The sequence below is a fragment of the Pteronotus mesoamericanus genome, unplaced genomic scaffold, assembly GCF_021234165.1.
Source record: "Pteronotus mesoamericanus isolate MK-2021 breed Mesoamerican mustached bat unplaced genomic scaffold, CSHL_Meso_final contig_94, whole genome shotgun sequence".
Classification (NCBI taxonomy): Eukaryota; Metazoa; Chordata; class Mammalia; order Chiroptera; family Mormoopidae; genus Pteronotus; species Pteronotus mesoamericanus.
In genome coordinates this window covers 51,600,083-51,613,638 of record NW_026555285.1, presented here as the reverse complement: position 1 = coordinate 51,613,638, position 13,556 = coordinate 51,600,083, and the positions used below count along the sequence as shown (strand labels likewise).

Sequence of the window (13,556 nt, the reverse complement as noted above, 5' to 3'; positions counted from 1 at the left end):
CTGCCGGGAGAGCCTCGGGCGTTCCGGTCGCTGGCTCGGCAATGCGGGCCTTGCTTTCCTTGCTTATAAGTGAGGCGGGGAGACGGGGGCCAGTCTTTGGCTCTGATAAACAAGGTGTCTCTTCTAAAGCCTGGGTGTCAGTTGCCACGTGTGGAAATTTAAATCCCAGTCTGTTTTGCAACCTTAGGTAGATCCTCGGAGGTGAGAGAATTAAACTAGCTTTAGAGGGAGCCTAAGAAAGGCAGTTTTTCAAAACAAAGAGGGTCATTTTATGCATTCCTAACGGATACAGTCACAATCTATCAGCGATTTTATTGTCCGTGGTAGCTGCCTTTGGTTCGTGCCCAGCAATGCGAGTGAGCGAGCTTACCCGCTGTCGCACCTGCGCACGCGGCCCCCGAGCCCTGGTTAGCACTAACGCTCCCGCAAATGGCTCACCCAGACGGCGGCATTTCTACCTTAATGTCCTCCGTCAGTGTCTGCAAAACTGAATTCCTTATTACGTTTTTAAAGCACCACTCTCTCAGCAGCCAAGCTGAAAGTCTTTGTCACTGTGCCTCCGCTGCAGCCTCAAAGCCCCCCGTCTCTGTCCCCCTCAGCCTTTGCCGTCCCCTGTCCCCTCCTGTCCACTCATACCTACTTTACCCTTCAGTCCCGTTGTGGGAACAGCCTCCCAGCTGATAGCTTCGTCCACCGATTCTCTCGCGCTTACTGTTCTGCCTAATGGTGCCGCGAGATGACTGTCCCAGAAATTAAACTGTCGTCCCATGTCACTTGGTTAGTCAGCAACCTCGGGTGCCTACCAACCGCTGGATCCACTGTGCCATCTAAGATGCACCCGCAGCCCCCACGCGTCCCCTAACCCGGGAGTCCTCACCAGGGCCCGCCGCCCCCGCGCAGGCGGCCGCGGCTCTCGGTCTCTGGCGCCAGTGCGTCTGCGCGCCCTACCCCAGGGCGCCGCTGCCGGTCCAAGCCCTGGGACTCGCTCCTGTCCAGCCGGAAGCCCCGTTCCCGGGGTGAAGGCTGTGACTGATACCTTCCATAGCTCAAGGCCACATCTTTGTTCCCTGTTCTCGAAGAACATCCGCAGAGCACTGCCTGTGGTCTCTGTTTGTGTCTTGCCTTCATCTATAGACACATACGTGCTCTTCGCAATCCATCTAGTTGACGATAAGCCATTTAAGGGTAAAAAAGATGTTTTATCCATCTCTGGTTTCTTGCAGCTCATGGCCATGAACATGTAGGCGCTTATTAAGTAGATCTTACATTGGCCCCGTGAGCTAAGATTCCTGATGCAGAGACCTCCGAGGAAAACTCACAGAGATGCCATAGCCAAAGTCCAATGTCATGCAGAGATGTCCACAAACCTTTGGGGACCTCCCGAAAGATGGCCGACAACATTACAAACCTCTTGCGTTGGCTAGAAACTGGAACGCCAGTGCCACCCAAGGCTGGTGAGGGTGTGGGGGGCGGGGACTCTCATTCATGGTTGGCGGCAGCGCAAGGTGGCGTAGCTCCTTGGGAGACTGGTTGGTGGTTTCTTATAGAACTAAGTACGGTCTGACCCCACAGCCCAGCAGTCACGCTCCTTGGTAGTTACAGAAAGGAGCTGAAAACTGATAGCGCAACGGTGTCGTACAAGGACGGGCAGAGCAGCCTGACTCGATCGCTAGCACTTGGAAGCAAGCGACATGCCCTCCAGAGGGCGAATGGGCAAATGCACTGTGGTCCAGCACTAAAAAGAAATGAGCTCTCAAGGCGTGGGAAGACACGGAGGAACCATAAGTGGATGTTACTCAGTGAAAAAAGCCAGTCTGAAGAGACAGCGTAGGCTGTAATCCCAACTGTGTGACATTCTGGCAAAGACAGTCTCAGGGTGAGCGGCTCACCGAGGTTGGGGTGGGGGGAGGGGTAGAGGGGCAGAGAACGGAATCAGAGGGCAGTAAAGACACTACCTCCAGGGTCCTGCCGTCGCAGCCTGCGCTTGTCCAGACCGTGGGGGTTTCCCTAAGAGTGAACCGTGACGCCAGCTATGGGCTTCAGCTGGTCACATTGCCGGTTCACCAGCTGGAACCACTGTCCCGCTCTGGTGGGGAGGTGGGTGGCGGAGGAGCCGGAGCCGAGTGTGAGGGTGGGACGTGCATGGGAAATCTCTGTCCCTTCCTCTTAATTGTGCTGTGACCTTTAAATTGCTCTAGGGGAAAAAAGTCGTAATAGCCGTAATTGACTGTCTAAAGGAAAGCGCTACGTCTCTCCATATTTATTAGAACCACTCCCTGACCTTGTACTTGCACGCAGATCTCTGACCCCAACCCCTCCTGCCTGGGCCCAAAGCGCGGAAGGCCGTGCTGGCCCCACGCAGAGGCGTCACCCCTCAGTGGCCCCTCCCCCCACTTCCTCAGAGGTGATCCCGCCATATGTCAAACTATCTGTGGCTTTTTTTAAGAATATTTTTTTTTTAACTGTTAAAACCTGTTACTAATCAGGAACGCCAAATGGAAAGACGATGGGAACTGATAGGAATTAGTGATAGAAGCCTTACATCTACCATAGTTTGCTGTGTATAATGTGTGCTTTTTGGCCGAAATTTTTGAGGGAAAAGTAAAGATGCACATTATACGTAGGTATAATGTTTACATACCATGGATATAGTAATCCCATGTATAATGGGCACAAAAACATGGGTGTGCGTTATACATGGCAAAATGCAGTGTTATTCAACCTTTAAAATCTCCCAGCGTATCTATCTTCACCTTGAAAGTACAACAAGGGGAGGGGACAGAGCCTCATAGATCAAGTCCTTGTTCAGGCTCCGCAAACTTCAGACCCAGGTGTGCCCCTCAGTCCATGGCTCTAATCCCACGCCAGCCTCCCTGCCAGAAAGTACAAAAGTAGAACCCACGTAGGCACTGTGGTCGTGGTCAGGAACACAAGAATCAGTCCCGCGATGCTCCCCGAGAGACGACTGTGTTGACATGAGAGAGAGCTGAGCTGCAGAATTCAGTAACCATCATTTGGTAAATGTATTACATTTATTTTTATTTTCAGTATTCAGAAGACCATTCATTCTTATTGTCCTAGGATACTCAAGTTCGGTTGGCTGATCTAATCGTAAAGACTAAAAATTGTTTTGTAGCAGAATTGTGTAAATTGGAAAAAACTGGTGAGCAAAAACCATTAGTCCTGTTAGCCTTATTCGGGGCTACGGCCATTGAATCGCTCCTAAAATCTATCTTGGTAAACTTTTCTATGTTCTTTCTTTCTGCCAGATTATTTGCTTTGAAAAAATTGCCCCATAAAAATAAACCTGAAATTATTTTTTAGAAGGTTCTTTGATCTTCTTATATTTGTATTAAAATTTTAAAATGTATACAGGAATGAGGTTATACTAACGCACTATGACAATTTTTACTCGTTACTCCTAATTTTATGATTCTGTCCTTACAGTTAGTTGTACATTAAGGAAATTTAAAGTTAAATTATGGCTTCAAACTGCTCTTTGTTGACTTTTAGGGATGTTTTAAAGACTCAAATAGAATGGTGAAATGCTGTAGAACCCTAAATTAATAAAATGTGCGTCGACTGAATCCCATGATAAACTCGGAGTTTCTGCCTATTTAAGTCACGGGGCACCGGTCCCCTGTGCCGTATCCATGGCAAGAGCGTTAACGAGGCTGGCGCACGGCTTGCTGTCCTGTTTGTTCCCTTGCAGCAAACCCCGGGAGGTCGAAAAGGCTCGCTCTCTTACCGCCGTGGTGTTTTGTCTTTGATTGTCACTAAGCCCTGTCTCAAAAGGAGTTGCATACCTCCATCTGGTGGCCCAGGCACAAAATATTTTTTCAAGAGGTTCTAATTTTGTATTATTTCACATTTTCCAGTTTTTAATGAATACCACAATCATACTGAGAATTTGTTTCTTAAGGTTCGCGTTACAGCAAATGGTGTTCATTATAATTAGCAGCCTTCAGCAAGCTGAAGCATCGTCTCATCTGTTCCTAAAAGTTTCCAGTAGGAAACGCAAACCCCGTCTCTGGGCCACTAAAAATGCCATTTCTTCTACCCCCCTAGAGAAGAAGTGTCTTGAATTGTTCGATTTTTCCTAATACCATTTCACAATGAGGTATGCGTATCTCTTTTCAAAATCGAATTTTATCAACCTGTGACTAAATATTTGTAATTAAATATATAGTAAAGAACGACCTCAAAAGACTTATTTAAACCTAAGATATGTTCTTTCTTTTGCTTTCTCACACTTTATCAAATTCATTCCTGTATTTGAGAAATATTTTTATTTCTAAATAAAGGTGATTTGGCTAGTTGTCTTCTTTAAGAATCAATATTGGCATTTATGTTACATACATAAAATTGGGATTAGGATAGCTTTCTTCTAATATCTTTAGAATAGTGAAATGTGCAAATACAGAATGTTAGTACCACTCACTACTTAGCGCAGTGGACGAGGGACCCTTTCCGGTCGTTAAGCACCTCCCGCCTCAGCCCGCCCTCCGCACTCACGGCTCTGCTCCCTGTCCTCTCTGGTCTCTTCAGAGTGATGTCCGGGACTCATGTTTATTTCAAAAATAAGTTTGCAATAAGTAACCTTGTGTTTGAGCAGAATTTTTTTTCATTTTTATTAAATCCAACCATATAATTAAAACAGCAATCCCCCCTGAATGTGCACCTAACTGAAATTAGTGTCAGGATGTTTATAGCGTGTTTCTGGTTACATGTTCTATGTATCATGTTACCTACTGAATCTTGCTATGCTGGTATTGATGAAGACCTTTATATCATTATAATGCTAGCTTTTGACTCGGTCAAAATTTTTTTTATTTGCTATTTCTCCTATTTTTTATTTGACATGTGCCGTCTGTGTCTCTTACCATCATTTCAAGTGCCTTGGGGGGCGTGGGCACTGTAATGACCTCGTTCTCCATCGCTGCATCGCAGAAAAGCAGCATTTGCACCATTTCTCACTTGCTCTGTAGCGCCAGCGCCGCACAGACTGTAGCCTTGGCGTGGCTGTTCTGGCTCGCTCCTTCTCTGGGTTCACGTGAAGTGCTCTCTAGCCGTTGTCCATTGTCCCATTGTCCCGTTAAACACCGACTTTGAAGAAATAGCACAAACGAGTTAGTTTCCAGAGTGGGGACCAGATCGCTGTCACTGAAAAGCACACATCCTCTTCCTTTTCAGAGGCGGGCGGCTGACAACTTGAGGCGACACCACCAGTACCAGGTGAGTTCGATTCCCTTGCTGCACCTCGAAACGTGCCCTGAAGCGCAGGCCTGTCCCCTCTTCCGAGCCGACGAGGGAGAAACCGGCTCCGCGCACTGACCGTCCGTCCCCTTGTCTGACACCCCCAGGAAGTGATGAGGAGCCTGGTGAAGCGCTACGTGGCCGCGATGATCCGAGACGCCCGCACCGAGGAAGGCCTGACCGAGGAGAACTTCAAGGTGACGACGCTTGTCCCGGTTGCGGGGGTGCCACCCAGCGGCGGGGCCCGCCGAGCGCGGAGCCTGCGCCAAGCAGTTAGAATCAGGGCCCAAGGCAGCAGTGGGCGCCTGCGAGACTGTGGGCCTTCTGGTTTCAAAGGAAAGCGCTACTGAATTACACACACACACACACGCACACGCACATGGTGACACTTCTTCTCAAAATGCATTGTTTTCACACACACTGAACCTGAAACATCCCCAGGGTCTGTTGGAGGCAGAGGAGGTCCCAGCGCCCGGCTTGCTGGACCTTCCCACGCTCTCCCAACCCTCCCACGCTCCGCTGGGGCTTTGCGTTTGGGAACTTCAGTCTGATTTCTGATCCTGAACCGCTTAGTGGCCAATGTGCTAAAAACAACCACAAAAACCTTCTCTGTGCTCTGCACAGCTTTGGGGGCAGGAAATTTTAGGTTTCACTGTTCTTGGAACCTACAAACGCAGTGTTTGTCCCTGAGTTTTATTTTTATTCTATCAGAGGAGACAGGCGGGATACAGAAATATATAAATAAATATAAACGTAGGCGCACGCGCGCGCGCACACACACACACACACATAATATGTGTGTAAAATACCCCTTATTCTGCCTGAGTTTTTAGAGATTCTGCAAGAAGGGTGGAAGTCAATAAGGTCTTACAGGCATAAACAGCTGCAGTCGCCCCCAGGGGCCTTTCCCAGGGAAGAGCAGCGAGTGTGCGGGGCGCAGAGAGGAGCGGCCAGTGCGGGAAGAGAGGGATCCGCTGCGCCCACCCAGAGCGCGCCGCGCGTTGGCCGGCGCCCAGGGCGCCCTTCGCGGGCACAGCGTCGAACTTCTGGATGAAACGGCCCTTGGTACTTTGGGAGGGAGGTTGGAGGCGGGAGCCCACCTCAGAGGCCCCCATCAGATTGGCACTAAGGGCTCACGTGTCCGAAAAGGGGAAAAAAAGGAAGAACCTCGGAACGGCTGCCCGACTGAATGAAGCAGTTTGCGAGGCGCAGTGGCCGCCCCCGATGTGGGGGTAAAATCCGCGGAGTAGCTGCCAACTCCAGGCAGGAAGGGCGGCCACACTTTCCTGTGTTTTATGTGTCCCTTTGGATGGCAAAATGTGCCAGTATGAAAGATCTTTACCAAAGCTGTCCCCGAGAGAGTGTGGGGTGATTTGAAAGCGGACGACTGTTTGAAGAGGCAGTATTTGAAAGTGTAATCCTCTCAAACCAGGGCACCGACGGCACAGCGGTGAAAAAGAAAACGCTTGCTGTTCCTTTTCACGTCAACCTTAGAGTGTCTCCTTGTTACTACAGAATTCAAACATGGACATTAATAGACAACAACCATGACACCGTGCCAAAGAGGAAGAGTGAAATTCTAGAGAGAACCACAGCCCAGCTGGAGTCCCAGCTCTTAAAAACCCAGCGAACTTCCCTGGCTGGTGTGGCTCAGGGGACTGAGCACCGGTCTGCGAACCAAAGGGTCCCGGGTTTGTTTCCCAGTCAGGGCACGGGCCTGGGTTGCAGGCCAGGTCCCCAGGGAGGGTTGGGAGAGAAGTTACCACACATCAATGTTTCCCTCTCTTTCTCCATCCCTTCCCCTCTCCAAAAATAAATACATTTTAAAAAAACGCAGAGAACCCATCAGACCCATATATCGTATGCAACAGGCCACTGATGGTTCCCAATGTGCATTTGTGTAAGTCCCCCACTAATTTGTCATTTCAAATTTCACTTAGGAACTGAAGCAGGACATCTCCAGCTTCCGCTTTGAAGTCCTGGGCTTGCTGAGGGGAAGCAAGCTCTCTCCAGTGCAGCCCGCTCCCGCCGAGAAGGGCTCCTCTAACTTAGCCGACTGGGAGGACAGGGGCGACGAAGCCGCAGGCAAAGACAAGAAGAAGAACTTCAGCCTCTTCGACCTGACCACCCTGATCCACCCACGCTCGGCGGCCATCGCCGCAGAGAGACACCCCGTGAGCAACGGCTCCGCCCTGGTGGGGCAGGAGCCCCCGCCGCGGGAGAAGCAGAGGAGAATGAATTTTGTGGCCGACATCAAACATTTCGGGTTGTTTCACAGACGGTCCAAACACAGCGCCGCGGAGCAACACGCACACCCGATCTCGTCTGTTTCGGAAGAGGTGGCTCGGCACCAGGCCGAGGGGTCCCTGGAGAGGAGCGCTCAGCTGGAGCCGCGAGGGCTGGCGGCCCGCGGCGAGCGCAGCATCCCCGGGCTCAGCGAACAGTGCGTCCTGGTGGACCACCGGGAGCGCAGCGCGGACAGCCTGCCCGTGCAGGTGGGCAAGAGGATCTGCGCCTTCAAACCCGAGAAGGCGGTGGTGGAGGACACAGTCCCCATTATCCCCAAGGGGGGGCGTGCCCGGGAGGAGGACTCCAGCTCCGACTACGACGCCACCCTCTCCGACACCGTCGCCCACGAAGACTACGTGACCACCAGGTTGTGACGCCGGAAGCGGGAGGCGCTGATCCGACCTACGTGTATTTTCCGCAGGGCTCTGAGCTGGGGGCGGGCATTTCAAAGTAAACTAGCAAATGTTAACTTACACTTTAGAGCATTTATCGACTGCGACATAACACCGTGTAACATGTTTAAATAAGGCAAAAGCTATCCCAAAAAAACAAAAACAAAAACAAAAAAAAACCTTGTTTTGTAGCCCGCTTTTGCTTTCACAATTTGTTTTACAATTTATTTTTTTGTTGTTGTTAAGAAATAAACTCACCTTGTATTCTTGTACTGTTGCAATAAGCCACAGGATATTTTTAGCTATCTTTTTCAAGGAAAACAAACGCAGCTTCATGTGGTAGTGGACTCCTCTAATGGATATTTTTATATGCGAGAATTAATGTAGCTGAAACATTAGTGCTTTTCTTACATTTTTAGGGTCTCCGGAGAGGGGTACTCGGTAAGGACTTTTCACTCAGCCCGACGGTTTAGCTTTAAAACACAAGTATTAACAAGTGACTTCTTAAAAACGGCCGGATAAGGACAGAGCACCATTATAGCAAGGAGGCTTCTCGTGGTGTCCCGATCGAACTGTTCTTAAAGGGAAAGCCGTGTGTACTTCACAGAGTTTTAGTGTGCCCAGGTTTTCCCTTCAGGAAGTACAGAAATGTTGGTTCTGATCAATTTGGATGACTGACGGTTTTAACATTTTTCCAGAAAAATGTTTTGCTTCAAGTTTTCTTGTGTTTTTTTTTTTTCCCCAGGGCCTTTTCCAGGTTAAATTGCTCATCAGCATAGATATGAGGCTTTATGAATAGAACTGAGTTTCCAAAAGGTAGCCGCATTCTCGGTGTCAGAAAAGAATCGCAGTCAGTTGGAATAGTTTAAGCACCTCAGACCGAGCAAGGTGACGGAGGGCACACTCATATAATATCCCGGCGAAAACTCCAGCACTCTTACATCTAAGTAAAATTGAATTCTACTTCCAACCAGTGCCATAATGTCCATTCAAAAGACATTCGGAAACCTAACACTCTCTTCCTCTTTCCTGCAGTAACTTACATTTTTGGGGGGCAATTAGAATTTCCTGAAAATAATTAATTTTAGCAGCAGATACAGAAATGTACTTTTCCCTCTAGGGACAACGTTCTTAATTGCTTGTTTCTTCTATTGTTCTCAAGGTAGTTTAGCTCTGCCCCCCTCCTTCATTGAGCCGCTGGAGGGGAAGTGCTTCCACCTGAGGTACCGGAAACTTTTTAAGGCTTAAATCACATAACCTGTGTCTACTTAAGCCACCATGGAAATACTAGAACGTGTCCTCACCGCATGCAATCAGCATTTAATTCAAATCACTAGAAAAGTGCTGAGTTCGTTTTACTTCCAAATTTATTAATAGATCCATGGAGTAGACAAACTGTAAGACTTAGCATTGACCAAAAACTGCGTGGTGTTACAAAACCCGGATTCTGCTTACAATACGTGAAAACTAAGGAATAACAGCAATAGCAACGGCAGCCAGTTTGATGCGCCACGCGTGCATGAGCACGCGCGCCGCTCAGCATAACACGGAGGTGGCCGCTGCGCTCACCACGTCCGCTGCTCAGACTGGGGACAGCGGCGAGGGCAGACTAGGCGAGGGGCACACGAAGGGGTGCAGCTCGAGGTGCGCCCCGGCCCACGCCCCCGACCGCCGCAGCGCCCCGCCTCCCAGGGCCTACACCGACTGGGCCAGCCACGTGCACGCGGCGATGCTGGGGTGCAGTCGAGTGAATGATCCGCCCGTGACTTTCGGGTTATCACCGCCCCTTCTGAAATGGTGTTTTGAGGAGACAATGAATAAACACCATACATCTGTGACCCTTGTTATAAAGTCAGAGGAATGTGCCAAAATAAAGATGTAAGGCGTTTGGTTCTCTAGACTCAGTTCCATTCCCGAGTTTTAAAAACCTGTGGGGTATGGAATGTCAGAACTCAGCTTGAGGTAGAAGATTTTAGTTTGCAGAAAAGCCACGGGCACCGACTCGCCGCTCATTCCTCAGTCTGGGTTTGTCCGTGGAGTTAAGGGAGGTCCCAGTGGGTCGCGAGAAAACCATAATCCTCGTAAGTGTCTGTGCTTCCAGCACACCTCTGTCCGACGTGTCAGCACTCAGGATTAGCCCTGGGACAGTGAACTGCCGAAGCTCTAAGTCAGATGTACAATAGTAGGGGAATTGTAGGCCTATTCTCAATACTCGGTGTATTTTCCAATGATTGTTTTTTTTGTTGTATTCCCCCAAGTAAAGATCATACACACAAGAATGGACTTTCACATCGTCTCTCTTCCTTCAAATAACACCACCGACAACGAAGGCAACAACACATTTTTCCCAGCGGCTTATTTACAGTCAGGATTAGGGAGATGACACTTCACAGGTGAACACGCTGGTCACAGAGGAATTGACGTAGGGCCAGCAACCTCTTGTTCTGCAACGTTCTGGAAACGATGGTTTACCACAACCCTCAGATGGCACTGACAGATACGTTTACGAAGTTAAACAAAGTGTTGGGTATGGTTAGTACCAGATGTTCTAGAATTCAATATTATTCTAAATACATAGTTGTATTAGGTACCAGTGAGGAAAATGAACAGTAGGGAAAAAATAAAAAGAAGAAAACAAAAGCAGGATTGCAAGTTGAGGGATGATTTTTTTTTTAGGCCTTTTAATGAGTAATTTGGGGGTTTCTTTTCCACTTCTATTCAGATTCCTTTCAACAGAAAGCCCTAACCACCCAGATGGGGTCTGATGGCGCACCTTCATTTGCATAACGTTCCTTGTGTTTTGGACGCTCTTGATCGCGCTATTGTTCACCTTATTCATTTTTTTATGTCTTGCCGGGATTGGGTGGAACAGTGTCTAGAAAATATAGTTTAATAGAATTGGGTTAAATTCAAAGCAATTCATTTACCATTGATATATCTTGAAAAACCCACTTATAAGAAAGAATGCTATAAAGAGGTACCTCATTGTTTGTGGTAGACGTGTTCCTGAAAATATCTTTGTAAATAAATGTATAGTAACTTTCGTAGGGAAACTATCTGTGTAAAAGCAAACAAACAAAAAAAGAGAGAGAAAAAGAAAGAAAAGGTAGTGAATTATTTTGTAAAATGATAAATTATTTTTCAAAGTGATAATCATCCTCAAAATGTTAATTGTTTCATATGTTGGATATTTGTATATCAAATTTTCTTAAATTAGATATTTTATTTACTGGCTGGCAATTAAAATACTGCAAAACCATTCTCATTTTTTTCCCCTTGACCTGGATACAACTTGACAACATTTAGGAATCAAACACACAAACCCAAATGAAGAAACTTCTTGGGTAACTGTTGGGATGTAAAGAAAAAAGGAAGATGAAGAGTTGAGAGTAGTCAACATCCTATTATTCCCAAAGTAGTCAACTTTTCAGCCAAAATGGTATACAAATGCACTCTTCTACTATTCAATGATCCCGGCTAATTCTGGGATTTGGTGGAGCGAGTGACGGCCCGTTCCCACGACTTTGTGAGAGGGAGGGGGAGAGGGAAGCAGAGAGCGAGAGAGACATCAATGTCCGAGAACCGTTTAGCGCAGAAGAGCTATCGGAATCCATTCAAAGCGGTTTCTTTATTAGTTGCTTCACCTTTGGAAATATATTCATAGACTGTTTTTAAAACCCCTATGGAAGAGCTACTTACTGGATAAAACAGGAGGTCTGGAGGAGTGATTGAGAAACAGCAGCGTGTTCCCGAAAGGCCACGGTGCTTATGCCTCTCCTCCTGCAGAACTCCCTGATTTCCCTGTGATCAAGGGCTGGTTCGCAAAGGGACCAGCAGCACGACTCAGCGTCGCTCTTCCCCACACTAACCTCCGCCATTCGGAAGGTCTTTAAGCTACGGAAGGCAACATTCCCCTTCCCCAACCTCTGCAAACACGGTTCCTCCAGGCTCGCGTCATAGCAGATGACAAGGATACACACATACTGAACATATACATACAGGGTCTGGGGGAAGCCACGCCATTGAGTGTGGTTGGTGTGGTACGTGAGTCACTTGCACGAGATGGACAGCAATTCGAACATGTCACCTGGGATGTCATACGGCAGGTTTGGGGGTGATATTATTATGTCGCAGAATTCCATGCTTCTGATTTTGTAATAAAAGATTTGGTATAGATTACCAGCTCATTAAAAGGGGCATCATTTGTGCCAGACCCTGAATATGGCATTAAATCAAATGGGAATTCGGTTGCTATTATGTTCAATAAATGAAAATATCAAAAGCTGCCCCAACCCAAATATGCTGCCTAGAATCTTCTGCTTGACTATTGGGCTTGAAAGCAAGAAGTTCAGTTTCCCGCTTTATCTTACTCCTTATTGGACCATTTGTAAAGTGAGAAAAGAGCCATTTACTATTCCCAACCTAGGAGCTCAATTATCACGATTAAAAAGAAATGAAAAACATTTCGCCAAGTATAAGGAACTACATGTGCAGGATTTTCTTTTCATCACACAAAGACATTAAGAAATGACAAAGAATTTAGAATCAAGTGATGTGTAAGTTTCCTGTCTGGGAACTTGGGTCAAGGAAACACTGCAAACCACCTCAGGAAGCAGAATAAGCCACGGAGCAAGATCCCATGGCACCCGGGTCCAATGTGTTCGTGTGGCAAAACCAAGGATGTATCCGTCAGGGTGGGAGAGACAGCCACAGTCTAGAAAAATGGCAGAGAGAAAGGGGACAAGAGTGTCAGAGCAGCACCTCTGGGCGTTTCCCAGCCACTCACCACCCTGGGAAGGGAGGGCCCTCAGCTTGGAGCGGCCCGAGCCGTGGGTAACGCCGGCCCAGCCCGGCTGTGAGCCGGTGGGAGGAGGCGTGTCAGCCAGCTGCCTCCCACGCAGTGTCTTACCTCTCGGTACCGGTGAGCCCCCCGTTGCACTTACATTCGTGAAGCAAACGCCTGCCCATGTGGAATCATGGCTTCTGGATGACCGGACAGCTGTAACCATGGAAACAGCAAGCAGGCATCTTGATTCCAGAAAGCGAGCTCCCAACTTCGGCGATGTGCGCGTATGAGAGATGGGCCTTTGAAGACCAAAGTGACTCAACCCCGCAAAGGTAAAAAGGATCATAGAGACCATGAATGTGGCTTTGATCAGATTCTAAAATGTAATAAATGTATAGAAATAAAACAAAACATGTATGCTAACAACACCAATACATCCTCTAGTGTTTGATTGTAAAGGACAACTTACGCTGGCGATGGGAACGATGGGAAGCCAAGAAGCGCGCCTCCGTCTGGGACGCGGGCAGGTGAACACGCTGGGGGCGGGAAGGGAGACAGGAAATGACCGGCCCGCCGGAAAGGTCACGGGAAATCGGGGGCTGCGAGGAGGGAACGCATGTCTAGGAGGAAGCGGCCTTCGTCCACAAGGCCCTCAGAGGTCCAGTGACGTGAGGGCAGGCTCTCTCTGGGGACGACAAGAGCGAGGAGGAACAGAGCAGGTCACAGCAAGCTGGCCGGAGAGCCGCAGGGTGGAGGGGCCGCGCCGGCCATAGAAAGTGCCAGCCTTCCAGCTCTCTGCTCTTGGGGCCCGCGGGATTTGGAGAGTGAGGCTC

The 13,556-nt window shown here is 48.4% G+C and overlaps 1 protein-coding gene across 6 annotated transcripts in view; it reads left to right on the top strand.

Annotated features, from left to right (window-relative positions):
• The window catches only part of TRPC4 (transient receptor potential cation channel subfamily C member 4), a 73,822-nt gene extending 65,903 nt beyond the window's left edge, over positions 1 to 7,919 (top strand). For 3 of the 6 annotated variants that reach the window (XM_054586675.1, XM_054586671.1, XM_054586670.1), the window contains 3 exons: positions 5,194 to 5,235; positions 5,364 to 5,453; positions 7,197 to 7,919. In XM_054586675.1, the coding sequence (XP_054442650.1) occupies positions 5,194 to 5,235; positions 5,364 to 5,453; positions 7,197 to 7,919 (855 nt within the window). The remainder of the gene's footprint in view (positions 1 to 5,193; positions 5,236 to 5,363; positions 5,454 to 7,196) is intronic. The other 3 variants (XM_054586674.1, XM_054586672.1, XM_054586673.1) reach the window with 2 other exon arrangements.
• Positions 7,920 to 13,556: the final 5,637 nt, after the last annotated feature.